The sequence below is a fragment of the Mobula birostris genome, unplaced genomic scaffold (assembly GCF_030028105.1).
Source record: "Mobula birostris isolate sMobBir1 unplaced genomic scaffold, sMobBir1.hap1 scaffold_1893, whole genome shotgun sequence".
In the NCBI taxonomy this organism is placed as follows: Eukaryota; Metazoa; Chordata; class Chondrichthyes; order Myliobatiformes; family Myliobatidae; genus Mobula; species Mobula birostris.
In genome coordinates, this window is record NW_027274940.1 from 60498 (window position 1) to 74883 (window position 14386).

The 14386-nt window shown below is 42.2% G+C and overlaps 1 protein-coding gene across 1 annotated transcript in view; it reads left to right on the plus strand.

Moving 5' to 3' along the window:
- Positions 1–14037, plus strand: part of LOC140192640 (fermitin family homolog 2-like) — a gene marked incomplete at its 5' end in the record, with an annotated part of 63895 nt that extends 49858 nt beyond the window's left edge. The window contains 4 exons of the mRNA XM_072250171.1: positions 2391–2440; positions 5675–5799; positions 11788–11894; positions 13714–14037. Coding sequence (XP_072106272.1) covers positions 2391–2440; positions 5675–5799; positions 11788–11894; positions 13714–14022 — 591 coding nt within the window. The remainder of the gene's footprint in view (positions 1–2390; positions 2441–5674; positions 5800–11787; positions 11895–13713) is intronic.
- Between the last annotated feature and the right edge of the window lie 349 nt (positions 14038–14386).

Here is a 14386-nt window from a genome sequence, read left to right on the forward strand (position 1 = left end):
CAGAACGTCCCGCTCAGGGTCCGACCCCATCAGCGGACTCACAGCATCTCGTCCATCCTCTGTCTCGCTCTCCCGCCTTCTCCCCCAAAACCCCGCGCATACAGTATCTTCAAATATACCAAAACCATAACAACTATCCCAATTGGTTAGTAGCACTCTCTTATCACACACTAAAGCAAAAACAAACTGTTAGCGCAAACTTTCTCAGCGTTTAACACAACAAAGCCGCATTCCCCAGATTAACATAACAAAGACGCCATTTTAATTAGCCTCCACAGTAACATAAAAGTCAAAACCCCCTTACGAAAAGAAACAGAGTTTGAGTGAAAAAACAGCTCATCAAAATTGTCTGATAGTTAGAAAGAGTGTTTCTGATAGCGAGATCAATCCAATATACTGACAGCCAGTTAAGTCACTTTGTCAGAAACCTCTAAGCTAAATTTGCAATTGCGTACAAATAGAGTGTAGAAGTAGACTGGTAAATTTGCTGATGACACAAGTATTGGTAAAGGAGAAGAGAGCAGAGGTTGTAAAAAGATACAGTGATGTACCCCAGGCTACTGTGGGAAGTGAGAGAGGAGATTGCTGAGTCTTTGGCAATGATCTTTGCATCATCAATGAGGACGGGAGAGATTCCGGAGGATTGGAGGGTTGCGTATGTTATTCTCTTATTTAAGAAAGGGAGTAGAGATAGCCCAGGAAATTATAGACCAGTGAATCTTACTTCAATGGTTAGTAAGTTGATGGAGAAGATCCTGAGAGGCAGGATTTATGAACATTTGGAGAGGCATATGATTAGTAATAGTCAGCATGACTTTGTCAAAGGCAGCTCGTGCCTTACGAGCCTGATTGAATTTTTTGAGGATGTGACTAAACACATTGATGAAGGTAGAGCTGTAGATATAGTGTATATGGATTTTAGCAAGACATTTGATAAGGTACCCCATGCAAGGCTTATTGAGAAAGTAAGGAGGCATGAGATCCAAGGGGACATTGCTTTGTGGATGCAGAACTGGCTTGCCCACAGAAGGCAAAGAGTGGTTGTAAACGTGTCATATTCTGCATGGAGGTCGGTGACCAGTGGTGTGCCTCAGGGATCTGTTCTGGGACCCCTACTCTTTGTGATTTTTATAAATAACCTGGATGAGGAAGTGGAGGGGTGGGTTAGTAAATTTGCTGATGACACAAAGGTTGGGGTTGTTGTGGATACTGCGGAGGGCTGTCAGAGGTTACAGCGGGACACTGATATGATGCAAAACTGGGCTGAGAAGTGGCAGGTGGAGTTCAACCCAGATAAGTGTGAGGTGGTTCATTTTGGTAGGTCAAATATGATGGCAGAATATAGCATTAATGGCAAGACTTTTGGCAGTGTGGAGGATCAGAGGGATCTTGGGGTCCGAGTCCATAGGACACTCAAAGCTGCTACGCAGATTGACTCTGTGGTTAAGAAGGCATACGGTGCATTGGCCTTCATCAATCATGGGATTGAGTTTAAGAACTGAGAGGTAATGTTGCGGCTATATAGGACCCTGGTCAGACCCTACTTGGAGTACTGTGCTGAGTTCTGGTCACATCACTACAGGAAGGACGTGGAAACCATAGAAAGGGTGCAGAGGAGATTTACTAGGATGTTGCCTGGATTGGGGAGCATGACTTATGAGAATAGGTTGAGTGAACTCGGCCTTTTCTTCTTGGAGCGACAGAGGATGAGAGGTGACCTGATAGAGGTGTATAAGATGATGAGGGGCATTGATTATGTGGATAGCCAGAGGCTTTTCCCAGGGCTGAAATAGCTAACACTAGAGGGCATAGTTTTAAGGTGCTTGGAAGTAGGTACAGAGGAGACGTCAGGGGTAAGTTTTTTACACAGAGAATGGTGAGTGCGTGGAATGGGCTGCCGGCGGCGGTGGTGGAGACGGAAACGATAGGGTCTTTTAAGAGACTCCTGGATAGGTACATGGAGCTTAGAAAAATAGAGAGCTATGGGAAATCCTAGGTAGTTCTAAGATAAGTACATGTTTGGCACAGCTTTGTGGGCCGAAGGGCCTGTACTGTGTTGTAGTTTTTCTATGTTTCTATGTAATGTGGGAAAACAGGATCAGGTGTTGATGTTTTCAGAGTAGGCATGAATGATTGGGGTTGAAAGGCCTCTTTGTTTGTAGTACAACTCTGACGCTGAATATCATACTTATAATATCCTAACCTGTGTTGTCTTCCAAATTCAAAAAACACGATAATAATTTTTCTTTGTTAAAACCAGTGCCTGCCACTTTTACGCTAGAAAATATTTGGAATATTCAGTTGATTAACCTTCAAGCAGTTCACTAACCAAGAATAGGTTTTATCTTTTCAAAATTAGCTTGTTAACTCAGAACTTATTCTTGTTTCAGGGTGATATCACTTCTATTCCTGAACTGGCTGACCATTTAAAAGTGTTCAAGTAAGATTTTCATTTTCCATTGGCATATTTTGCTCCCTTTTGGGGCCTTTCCTTTGAATTTCATTTCCCCACTTACAGAAAGAGTGTTTGTTCAAAATAAGCAGATTGCTGTATTATCCACTATTCCTCCCATGCTTTGCTGCCTTCATTACCAATGGTCCTCTCTTTTTATGAGAAATAGAGAACAGATTGAACTTATAAAAGCTTTGCTTGTTTAATGCCATTTGCTCCTATGAAATGAGCATTGTACTGGGTAAGTCTTAACACAGTCCAGCTTTTTAAAGTTGATCTTTGCTTTGCTCTGCATTTTACTGATGCACCTGATATCTTTTCATCTGTTTAAATAAGCATGACTGAATGGCACAAAGACATAGAATACTGTGTATCATGTGCAACCACCTGTGATGGGAGGGGAGGGAACCAAAGGCTAACTGTGTGAAGTAAGCTGATACCGTGCACAATGCAGCCTTTGAGTCTGCTGCAAACTCAGTGATGGGGCATATTTTAATGGACCTCTGTCTACGTATACCAGTTATCATAATCATCGGATAACATGTTCGGTAATGTTCCCTGTGTCTAAATCTCATGAGCTTTCTCCAGGGGTGAGCATTTCTAACTGTGTAAAGGCACAATTATTGGTCATGAATAGGGAGTAGACACCACCTCCTTTTATATTCTTCAGAGGGAGGGAAAACTAGGAAATGGATGAGAGTTGTACGGTAAAGATGTCATGACAGCTGCCTTTAAAACTTCAAATTATTTGATATTTCTAAGGTCTGCATGCCCCAGCTGGACATTAATTGAATGATGGTTTTTCCTGATGGGTGAAAGCTGTTAGTGTCTTGTTGACTACGAGAGTATAATCAAGGAGCCAAAAAATGGTTATGTGGTGGTGGGCATTACTAAATGGGCTATTCGTGACTTATTGAATGTGGCTGTGCTGGGGGATGGGTAATGCTCGTTATGACTATCTGCTAAACAAGTTAGGATGGTCAGCAGTTTTGACAATAACTGGGGAAGAATTAGGCAATAGGCTGAGTATAAAGAGCACACATTCTTGCAGGCTGTAGCTAAACCTTTTAACTTTATTCCCAATAGCATGAACATTGAATTCTACAATTTGGGTAATCTACTCCCCCTCTCCCAACCCCCTCCCCACCCCTCTCTCTCCCCATCCCCCACTCCTCATGATTTAAGCAAACCATCCTACACGTGCCCAACACCAGACTCCCCACCCTCATTTGGTGGAGATGATTTGGTTCCATGCTCCACCCTTCTTTTCGTATCAGATTCCACCTTCTGCACCCCTTTGCCATTGTCGCATTACCACCTCTCCCTCCCTATCAGACTCTATCTGACAATCACCCCCCTCCCCACTCTGATTGACTTGCCAGCTCTTGCCCCACCTCACATCTCCCCTATAAACTTTCAGTCCAGATGAAGAGTCTTGACCCAAAACTTTGCCCTCTGCAAATGCTGCCTGGCCTGAGCTCCTGTTTTATTTTGCTATTTCAAATCTTTTCCTCAGTATTCCCTACTGCGTGTTGCTTGTCTTTATTGATCTACAAACACCATTCTGCTTTCTTCCCTCCTACCCAACAGCTCTGATCTTTGCAGCTCTCTCCATGAGCCTTTTTAAAATGTTCTGCTGGACCCCCTTAATCAAGAGGGAAATGTTGTTTGATAAACTTCACCAAGAATCATCACGGGCAGATTGTTATGTTAAAGATGCTGTATAAATTCTAGCAGTTGTTGTCATACATTTCCTGTTGTGCATTGACAATGCCTACATTGTACTGAGAGAACAAAGTGAAGAAACAATCTGAAACTTGTTTTAGAACTCCATGAAGTGCTGTAACACACATCTCTGTATAATTGGAGTGAATTTAATGATACTTAATGATTATTGTCAACCTGATTGTGAATTGAATCTCACATGGTTATACTCAGCAAGCTAGCTGTTGGGACTTTTGACCAACCCTGAAAAAGTTCGTGGTGGCAGAGTGACATTGTAACCTCAATCTGCACCCATATTTGATGAACATCGACTTCTCTAACTTCCGCTAAGGCCCCACCTCCCCCTCGTACCCCATCTGGTACTTATTTTTATGCACACATTCTTTCTCTCACTCTCCTTTTTCTCCCTCTGTCCCTCTGAATATACCCCTTGCCCATCCTCTGGGTCCTCCCCCCCTTGTCTTTCTTCCCGGACCTCCTGTCCCATGATCCTCTTGTATCCCTTTTGCCAATCACCTGTCTAGCTCTTGGCTCCATCCTTCCCCCTCCTGTCTTCTCCTATCATTTTGGATCTCCCCCTCCCCCTCCAACTTTCAAATCCCTTACTCGCTCTTCCTTCAGTTAGTCCTGACAAAGGGTCTGGGCCTGAAACGTCGACTGCACCTCTTCCTAGAGATGCTGCCTGGCCTGCTGCGTTCACCAGCAACTTTGATGTGTGTTGCCCATATTTGAGACACTGCTTTTGGCCAGCTTCATCAACCATGCAAATACCCTTAGGAGTCTGCTGCCAGTAGTAGGCGGTAATTCAAAATGCTCCTACTCCCAGTCATCACAGTGGGATAAAAATACCTTGCCTCACCCTTCTTCCGCCCACCCCCCCCATCCACTTTCAGTTTTAATATTCTACCCAGGATATCTGGTGCAGAAGTATGTGTACAATGTCCTTATCTGATCATTTGCCAACAAGCTGATGAGTTTTTTCCCCTTGTTGACGTGTATGGATTACCTAAGAGTAAACTGTTGGCTCAATACCCAAAAGGGCAATCTCTCAATTGACAGTTTCAGTATTTGACCTCTGGAAGCTAAGTGTTTTCCACGCACTTTAACAATAGTAAAGCTTTTTGCAAAGATCTGTAAAGTATGACAGCAATGCTCATGGTAGTCTTATTTGTTTTCAAAGGATTTTCTTCTCTGTGGTCACCAAAATAGTACATTTAAAGTCAAGAGGGTATGGTAGTAGTGATATATTTCTTTTGGCAGAGAAAATCCCATTATTAATACAATTGTGTTATTTATATGTGTGGTAAATATTCTGTCATTTTCATGATTTCATACTAAAAATTTTTGTTAAAGTATGGCCTCAGTGACTCCAGACAATGAATCTAGCTGATAGCTCGGGTGGAAGTTACGTTGTTGGAATTGTTAAGCTCATGTTGACCCGCAAGTGGTTTAAATGCTAATAGATATTTTTCTTTGAAAATAACCTTCTGCCTGCAGACCAAAGAAATTGACGTTGAAAGGTTACAAGCCATACTGGTGTACATTTAAAGACACCTCCATTTCCTGCTACAAAAGTAAAGATGAATCCCACGGACCCCCAGCTCATCAGATGAACTTGCGAGGTGAGAGTTACATTTTTAATGCATCAAAGTGCCATGGTTCCCAACATCCAATAAAGGCTCAGGGGCTTTAAGGGAAAGCAATGCAACTTGCCTAGTAAAATAGGTAGGGAAGTGAAATTGACATTGAGCAATATAGAATTAGAACTAATAAATTCTTCTACAGATGAAATTAATGAACTCTGATATTTTCCAGTGGAATCTTGAGTCAATGCTCCTATGATAAGAACTTGCTTTCTGCAATACTGTTTTAGAAAATCAGATGGTCACCCGCCATACTGTGATGATACTTCAATTCAAATACTGTCTGCAGGTCATGGTTAGAAATATTGTAATAGAAGCATCATGTTCCTTAAACTACTGGAGAAACACTTTTCGTCCCTCTTCCCTCCGGGAGAAGGCTCAGGAGCTTGAAGACTCGTACGGCCAGATTTGGGAACAGCTTCTTTCCAACTGTGATAAGACTGCTGAATGGATCCTGGCCCGGATCTGGGCCGTACCCTCCAAATATCTGGACTTGCCTCTCGGTTTTTTTGCATTACTTTACTTTCCATTTTTCTATTTTCTATTTATGATTTATAATTTAAATTTTTAATATTTACTATCAATTTGTACTCCAGGGAGCGCGAAGCGCAGAATCAAATATCACTGTGATGATTGTATGTTCTAGTATCAATTGTTTGGTGACAATAAAGTATAAAGTATAACCCAGCAGGCCAAAGATCATCAGTGGAAAGAGAAACAGCTTGCATTTCAGGCTCCAGAGCCTTTCTCAGAAATCTGAAGTGTCATTGTCCTGAAACTTTGACTTTGTTACTCTTTTCCACAGATGTTGCTGGACTTCCTGAATGTTTCCAGCATTTTTTTGTTTTTATTTCAAATTTTCTCCATCTGTATTTTTTTCTTTTTATTTCCTTGTTAAGACAGCTCAACAAAAGCAAAATCAGAGAGGCAACCATCTACTACCACTCCCTGGCTTCTCCCACAAAGCCAATGTCTACTCCAATTTACTACCTCATCTTGATTGCCAGGCAACTGGACCTTCTAGACCAATTTCCCATCAGAGTTAAATGTCTTGCTAAAGTCCAGGTAGACAGCATTCACTACCTTGCCTTCCTCCACTTTCTTGGTGACTTCCTCAAAAACCTACCACACACAATGCCCTGCTGACTATCCATAATCAGTCCGTGTCTATCCACATACCTTCCAATAACTTTCCCACTACTGATATCAGACTCAGTGGCCTATAATTTCCTGGTTTATTTTTAGAGCCTTTCTTAAACAGTGGAACAAAATTGGCTATCTTCCAATCTCCTGGTACCTCTCCTGTTGCTAAGAATAATTTAAATATCTCTGCTAAGGCCTCAACGCTTCCTGCACTTGCCTCCTGCAGGGTCCGAGGGAGTACCTTGTCAGGCCCTGCAGATTTATCCACCTTATTTAAGATCTCCCCCATCACTTCTGGTCCCATGCATGGATTACCATTCCGATCTTCCAAAGGACCAATTTTGTCCCTTGCAATTCTTTTGCTCTTAACATATCTGTAGAATCCCCTGGCATTCTCCTTCACCTTGTCTGCTAGGGCAATCTCTTGCCTTTTGGCCCTCTTGATCTCTTTCTTGCATTTCTTAGACCATAAGCACTTCATTTGTTCCAACCTGCTATGTACCTCCTTTTTCTTAACCAGTGCCTCAAGCTTTGTACTCTCAAAACTTCACTTTTGAAGGCCTCCCACTTATCAAGTACACCTTTGCCAGAAAACAGCTTGTCCCAATCAACACTTCCCAAGTTCTTTCTGATGCCTTTAAAATTGGCCTTTTTCCAATTTAGAATCTCAACCCATGGACCAGTCCTATCTCTTTGCATACTTACCTTGAAATGAATGGCATTGTGATCATTAGGTGCAAAGTGTTCCCTACACAAACTTCTGTCACCTGCCCTGTCTCATTCCCTAATAACAGATCAAGTATCGCACACCCGCTCATTGGGACTTCTACAGGCTGGTTAAGGAAACTTTCCTGAACACATTTGACGAAATCTCCCATCTAGTCCTTTTACAATTTGGGAGTCCCAGTCAATTTGTTTAAAGTTAAAATCACCAACTATAACAACCTTATGTTCCTTGCAGCAGTTTGTAATCTCTCTACAAGCTTGTTCCTCTAAGTCCCTCAGACTGTTTGGTGGTCTCTAATATAGCCCCTGTGGAAACCATAGAAAGGGTGCAGAGGAGATTTACAAGGATGTGGTCTGGATTGGGGAGCATGCATTATGAAAATAGGTTGAGTGAACTCAGCCTTTTCTCCTTGGAGCAATGGAGGATGAGAGGTGACTTGATAGAGGTGTACAGGATAATGAGAGGCATTGATCGTGTGGATAGTCAGAGGCTTTTCCCCAGGGCTGAATTGGCTAGCATGAGAGGGCATAGTTTTAACGTGCTTGGAAGTAGGTACAGAGGAGATGTCAGGGGTAAGTTGTTTATGCAGAGGGTGGTGAATGCATGGAATGGGCTGCCGGCAACGGTGGTGGAGGTGGAAACAATAGGGTCTTTTAAGAGACTCCTGGATGGCTACCTGGAGCTTAGAAAAATCGAGGGCTATGGGTAATTCTAGGTAGTTCTAAGGTAGGGACATGTTCAGCACAGCTTTGTGGGCCGAAGGGCCTGTATTGTGCCATATATTTTCTATGTTTCTATGTTAACTTGGTCATACCTTACTTATTACTCCGTTCCACCCATAAAGCCTCACTAGACAAGTTCTCCAATCTGTCCTTACGGAGTACTGCCGTGACATTTTCCCTGACCAGTATCACCACTCCTCTTCCTTTAATCTCTCCCATTCTGTCGTGTCTGAAACAATGGAACCATGCAATATTGACCTGCCAGTCCTGCCCCTGGGAAGGCAGGGAGATCTCCAGTGTCCCTGACTACTACACCTGCACCTGCAGGGAGTGCATTCAGCTATAGTCTCTTTCAGACCATGTTAAGGAATTGGTTCTGGATAAACTCCGAATCATTTGGGGGCTGAGGGATTGATCAATGGGCCATGCAGGAGGGAGGCAGTTACACCCAAGGTTCAGGACATGGCTAACTGGGTCACTGTCAGTAGAGAGAAAGGGGAGAGGAAGCCAGTGCAGACCACCTCTGTGGCCAGTCCTCTCAACGACGGGTATACCACTTTGGATACTGTTGGCTGGAGGTAATGAAGGCAAATGTAATGTTAGCACTTTTTTTTTATTCGCAGTTATTTTGTAAGTAACACTATTCTTTACATTTAGGTCTCTGGCTCTGTGGCTCAGAAGGGGAGGGGAACAAGAGGAGTGTCTTTGTATAGGGGATTCCATAGTTAGAGAGGCAGGCAGGAAATTCTGTGGAAGACACCTGAATGGTATGTTGCCTCCCACGTGCCAGGGTCAGGGATGTCTCAGATCAGGTCCATAGCATTCTAAAGAGAGAAGGTGAGCAGCCAGAAGTTGTGGAACATACTGTATTGGGACCAATGACATACAGTAGGTAGGAAAAAGGATGAGGTCATGAAGAGAGAATATGGGGAGTTGGGTAGAAAGCTGAAAAGCAGGTCCTCCAGGGTAGTAATCTCTGGATTGCTGCCTGCCATTAGGGGTAAGAATAGGACAATTTGGCAGGTGAATGTGTGTCGGAGGAATTGGTGCAGGGGGCAGGGTTTCAGATTTCTGGATCATTGGGATCTCTCCCAGGGAATTTATGACCTGTACAAAAAGGACGTGTTGCACTTGAACCAATATCCTTGCAGGTAAATTTGCTAGAGTTGTTGGAGAGGGTTTAAACTAATTTGGCAAGGGAAGGGGACCAGAGTGACAGGGCTGAAGCTGGAGCAGTTGGTATATAAGTAGAGGCCTTGTGTAATGAGACTGTGATGAGGTAGTAATGGGGAACAAAGAATTTAGCAGATGAACTTAAAAAGCATTTTGCGTCAGTCTTCACTGTGGAAGACACCAGCAGTATACCAAAAATTTGAGAGTGTCAGGGGGCAGAAGTGAGTATACTATTACTAAGGAGGAGGTACTTGGGAAACTGAAAGGAGTAGATGAACTGCACCCCAGTGTTCTGAAGGAGGTAACTGAAGAGATTGTAGAGGCATTAGTAATGATCTTTCAAGAATCACTAGATTTTGGCATGATTCCAGAGGACTGGAAAATTGCAAATATCACTCCACTCTTTAAGAAGAGAGGGGGGCAGAAAAAAAGGAAATTATAGATCAGTTGGTCTGACTTCAGTGGTTGGAAGATGTTGGAGTCCATTATTAAGGATGAGATTTCGGGGTACTTGGAAGCACATGATAAAACAGGCCAAAGTCAGCATGGTTTCCATTAGGGGAGATCATGCCTGACAAATCTGTTGGAATTCTTTGAGGAAATAATAAGCAGGGTAAACAAAGAAGAATCAGTGTATGTATACTTGAATTTTCAGTAGGCCTTTGACAAGGTGCCACACGAGGCTGCTTGACAAGATAACAATGGAAGATTGGCTGACTGGCAGGAGGCAAAGAGTGGACGTAAAGATGGCCTTTTCTAGTTGGCTTCCAGTGACTAATGGTGTTCCACAGAAGTCAGTGTTGTGATCACTTTTTTCACATTATACATACGTTAGTGATTTGGATGATGGAATTGATCGTTTTGTGGCCAAGTTTATGGATGATATGAAGATCAGTGGAGGGGCAGGTAGTGTTGATAAGCAGGTGGCCTGTAGAAGGACTTAGAAAGATTGGGAGAATAAGCAAAGAAGTGGCAGATGGAATAGAGTGTAGGGAAATGTATGGCCATGCATTTTGGTGGAAGGAATAAAGGCATAGAATATTTTCTAAATGGGGAGAAAGTTCAAAAATCTGAAGTGCAATGGGGCTTGGGAGTCCTCATGCACGGTTCCCAAAGGTTAACTTGCAGGTTGAATTGGTGGTAATGAAGGCAAATGTAATGTTAGCATTGTTTTTTTATTCGTAGTTATTTTGTAAGTAACACTATTCTTTGCATTTCTGGTCAGATGCTAAATGCATTTCATTGGCTTTGTATCTGTACTCAGCACAATGACAATAAAGTTGAATCTAATCTAATCTAATCTACTTTGAGTGGACTAAAATCTAAAAGCAAGGATGTAATGATGCTTTATAAGGCAATGGTCAGACCGCACTTGGAGTATTGTGAGCAGTTTGGGGCTCTTTATCTAAGAAAGGATGTGCTTGCATTGGAGAGGTTCACAAGAATGGTTCCAGGAATGAAAGAGTTAACGTATTAGCGGAGTTTAATGGTTCTGGGCCTGTGCTGACTAAAGTTAGCCGAATGAGGGGGGGAGGATCTTATTGAAACCTGTCGAATAGTGAAAGGCCTAGGCAGAGTGGATGTGAGGAGGATGTTTCCATAGTGAAGGAGTATAGGACCAGAGGGCACAGCCTCAGAATAGAGAGATGTCCATTTAGAGTGGAGATGAGGAGGAATTTCTTGAACCAGAGTGGAGAATCTGTGGAATTAATTGCCACAGATGGCTGTGGAGGCCAAGTCATTGGGTATACTTAAAGCAGAGGTTGATAGGTTCTTGATTAGCCAGGGTATCAAATGTTACAGGGAGAATTCAGGAGAATGGGGTAATAAGTCAGCCATGATGGAATGGCAGAGCAGACTCAATGGACCGGGTGGCCTAATTCTGCTCCTGTGCCTTATGGAAGTATTTTGGGGTGTGCTTCTACATAAGTTCCTGCAGTAGCACATGTGATACGCTCATTTTGTTTCTGCAGGAGCAGGACTAACCATCTGAGATGGAATTGCAATAGCTGCTGTACACACTGGAAGAAGCCAATTTACCACTCTGAATCAGATATTAGTCAACCAATTATCATTCCAATATTCTATATGTAGTATGATTTTTTTTAACGGATTTGATTTGTTGTTATCTAGAAAAGCAATAAGGAATGTTTCAAAAGCACAGCTGTGGTGAATAATCTGAGCAATGATTTTATGTAATAGGTTGTGAGGTGACCCCTGATGTAAACATATCCAGCCAAAAATTCAATATCAAGTTGCTGATACCAGTGGCAGAGGGGATGAATGAAATCTGGCTCCGTTGTGATAATGTAAGTATTTACCTTGAATTTAATTACTTTTTAGATCCCCGGATAATCTTGATGCTGTAATAATAATCTTCATTGATCTAACATGGCCATACACTTAGACCTCGAATAACACTGAGGATGTGTTCCTTGGAGGTGGAGTGCTATGTAAATCAGTGCTATGTGGGGTCACTGTAGCATTACGTAAAGGGACATGTGTGCCCGATTTATTTTTAAATCAAACCCTAGGTATATGATATATTATTTTTAATGTATACAGAGTAATTCATGGAGTAACAAACGGTTAGCAGGCCTAACCCATACACCAGTGGAGCAGCAACACATTGCAGCAGCAGCAGAGGGAAGCGGGTGGTGGCTACTTCTTAGGGGAGGGCTCAGGCTGTGGGTCCTCCTCTACCTTTGGCTTCTTCAAATATCACTTGCAGTTTCACATCCATGCTAGGGCTTTTCCTGGACATCTTGGTTGTACACCCCTCATTGGAAGTTGCAGGCCATTTTTCAGACATTATAATAGCAAAAAGTGGAATAAATTGGCGAGGAAGCAAGCTGTTTACTCACGCGGGGAGGCGGAGTGTGAACTAATACGTGATTGGCTGTGAATGGCTCAGAGCGCATGTAAAACACTCTCATTGGCTGATTGAGTGTTTACTGCAGTGCCAACCACTCTTGAGAAGTTTTAAGTGTTGTTTAGAATGAATTTTTGTCATTTTTAAAAATTTCAATAAAGAATTACCTCATTGTAATGAGTCAGTGCTATGTGGGGTCTGAGTGTTTACGAGAAATGAAAATCCAATTCAAAAGCTAATATGATGCATCTTTTTCATTAAATTTTGCTTGTACAATATGCTGTAAAATTGCTGAGTTAAGAGTAATCTAGTTTTTAAATTGGTTTCCTCAAAGAGTATATGGTGACATCACTGCACTTCAGCTGCCACCGATGACCTCCCGTCTCCATCGTCTTCTGAAGTCAATGGCATGGTTGGAGTTCATCAATGCTTCTGCAATCATTGCATCCATTGTACAGGGGATTGGTCTATACGGCTTCACCAGAGCCCTGTTACCCATTTCCACATCTCGCGACTTTGAGAGGCATATGATATACATGTTAGTTAAAGTCTGTCCCGAGCCTTGTGGCCCATCAGGCTGGTGCTTATGCCAGTTTCTGTGGCGTGAAGCGAGACTCTCCCCCCCCCCCCCCCGATAGGACGCCAGTCTATCGCGAGGTTAACCCCCAGCATTTGCCGGTACCCATTTTCGGCTGGGTGGACTGGAGCAGTGTGTGGTTAAGTGCCTTGCTTAAAGACACAACACACTGCCTTGGCCGAGACTCGAACCCACGACCTTCAGATCGTGAGCCCAACGCCCTAACCACTTGGCCATGCACCACACACATGTACTTTAATAATAAGTTTGACTGACTACGTTCCTTTGTGTTTGTTTTTCTTCAAAAAATATTGAGCAAGTACAATTACATAATTTGTATGCTACATGATATCTTATTTTAAAGATTCGTTTGAATTTTCTGACTAATAGTATAATGTAAAGGATGAGTGTAACCCCAGTAAAGTAGTTCTTGGTAAATTATTTACTTTTCCTCAATTTATTATTCCTTTGTCTCTGTTGCTCCCCTTTTGAAAGTTAAATGCAATGCAGGATGAAGCATTGTCAGTAGCTAAACAGTAATTTTGACCTCAAAGGTTTCCTCCCTCCCAAATATTGAAGCCCAAGAATAATTTGTGAAGTGAACAGTTCCAATAAGTTTTTTTTAAGAGTAAGAATAGTTTCCATTTGAATCTAATGCTTTTTCCCCCCATTTTGTTAGGAGAAGCAGTATGCACAGTGGATGGCAGCTTGCAGGCTGGCATCAAAAGGCAAGACGATGGCAGACAGCTCATACAGCCTTGAGGTGCAGAATATCTTGTCATTTTTGAAGATGCAGCATTTAAACCCTGACCCACAAGTTATTCCTGACCAGAATTCAACAGACATCAATCCAGAGTGTCTCGTGTCCCCTCGCTATTTAAAGAAGTATAAAAACAAACAGGTATTTTTCCTAGAAATCTTTTTTGACAGCTTGTGGAGTGGCAGGGAGTTCTATGTTTGTTCCAATTCTGACATGTTTTGTAGATGAAACAATATGAGCAATTTTGGCCCTGCTCATTGAAGGTTAAAAAAAATTCATTTGAAGTGTGTTCATGATTAAGTAATTCCATAGAATATGCCAAATTTTCTGATGAACCTAAAAAATCGGAGAGGGTGACGGGGAAATGATAATCCCTCTACTCATCCATCAGAGATGATAATATGGATTGCAAAAGTCTTGTTATTACAGTTGCTGTTTTGTAACCTTGACACAAGCTGCTATTTTATATTAAAATAATTCACTGTTATGTATTTTAGCTTGTAGATAGTTGTGCTTCATTTGCAGTCAGGAATGTGATCAAAATATCTTTTTCCTTTTTAGTGAAGAACTATATATTCTCCTGCTTTGTTGT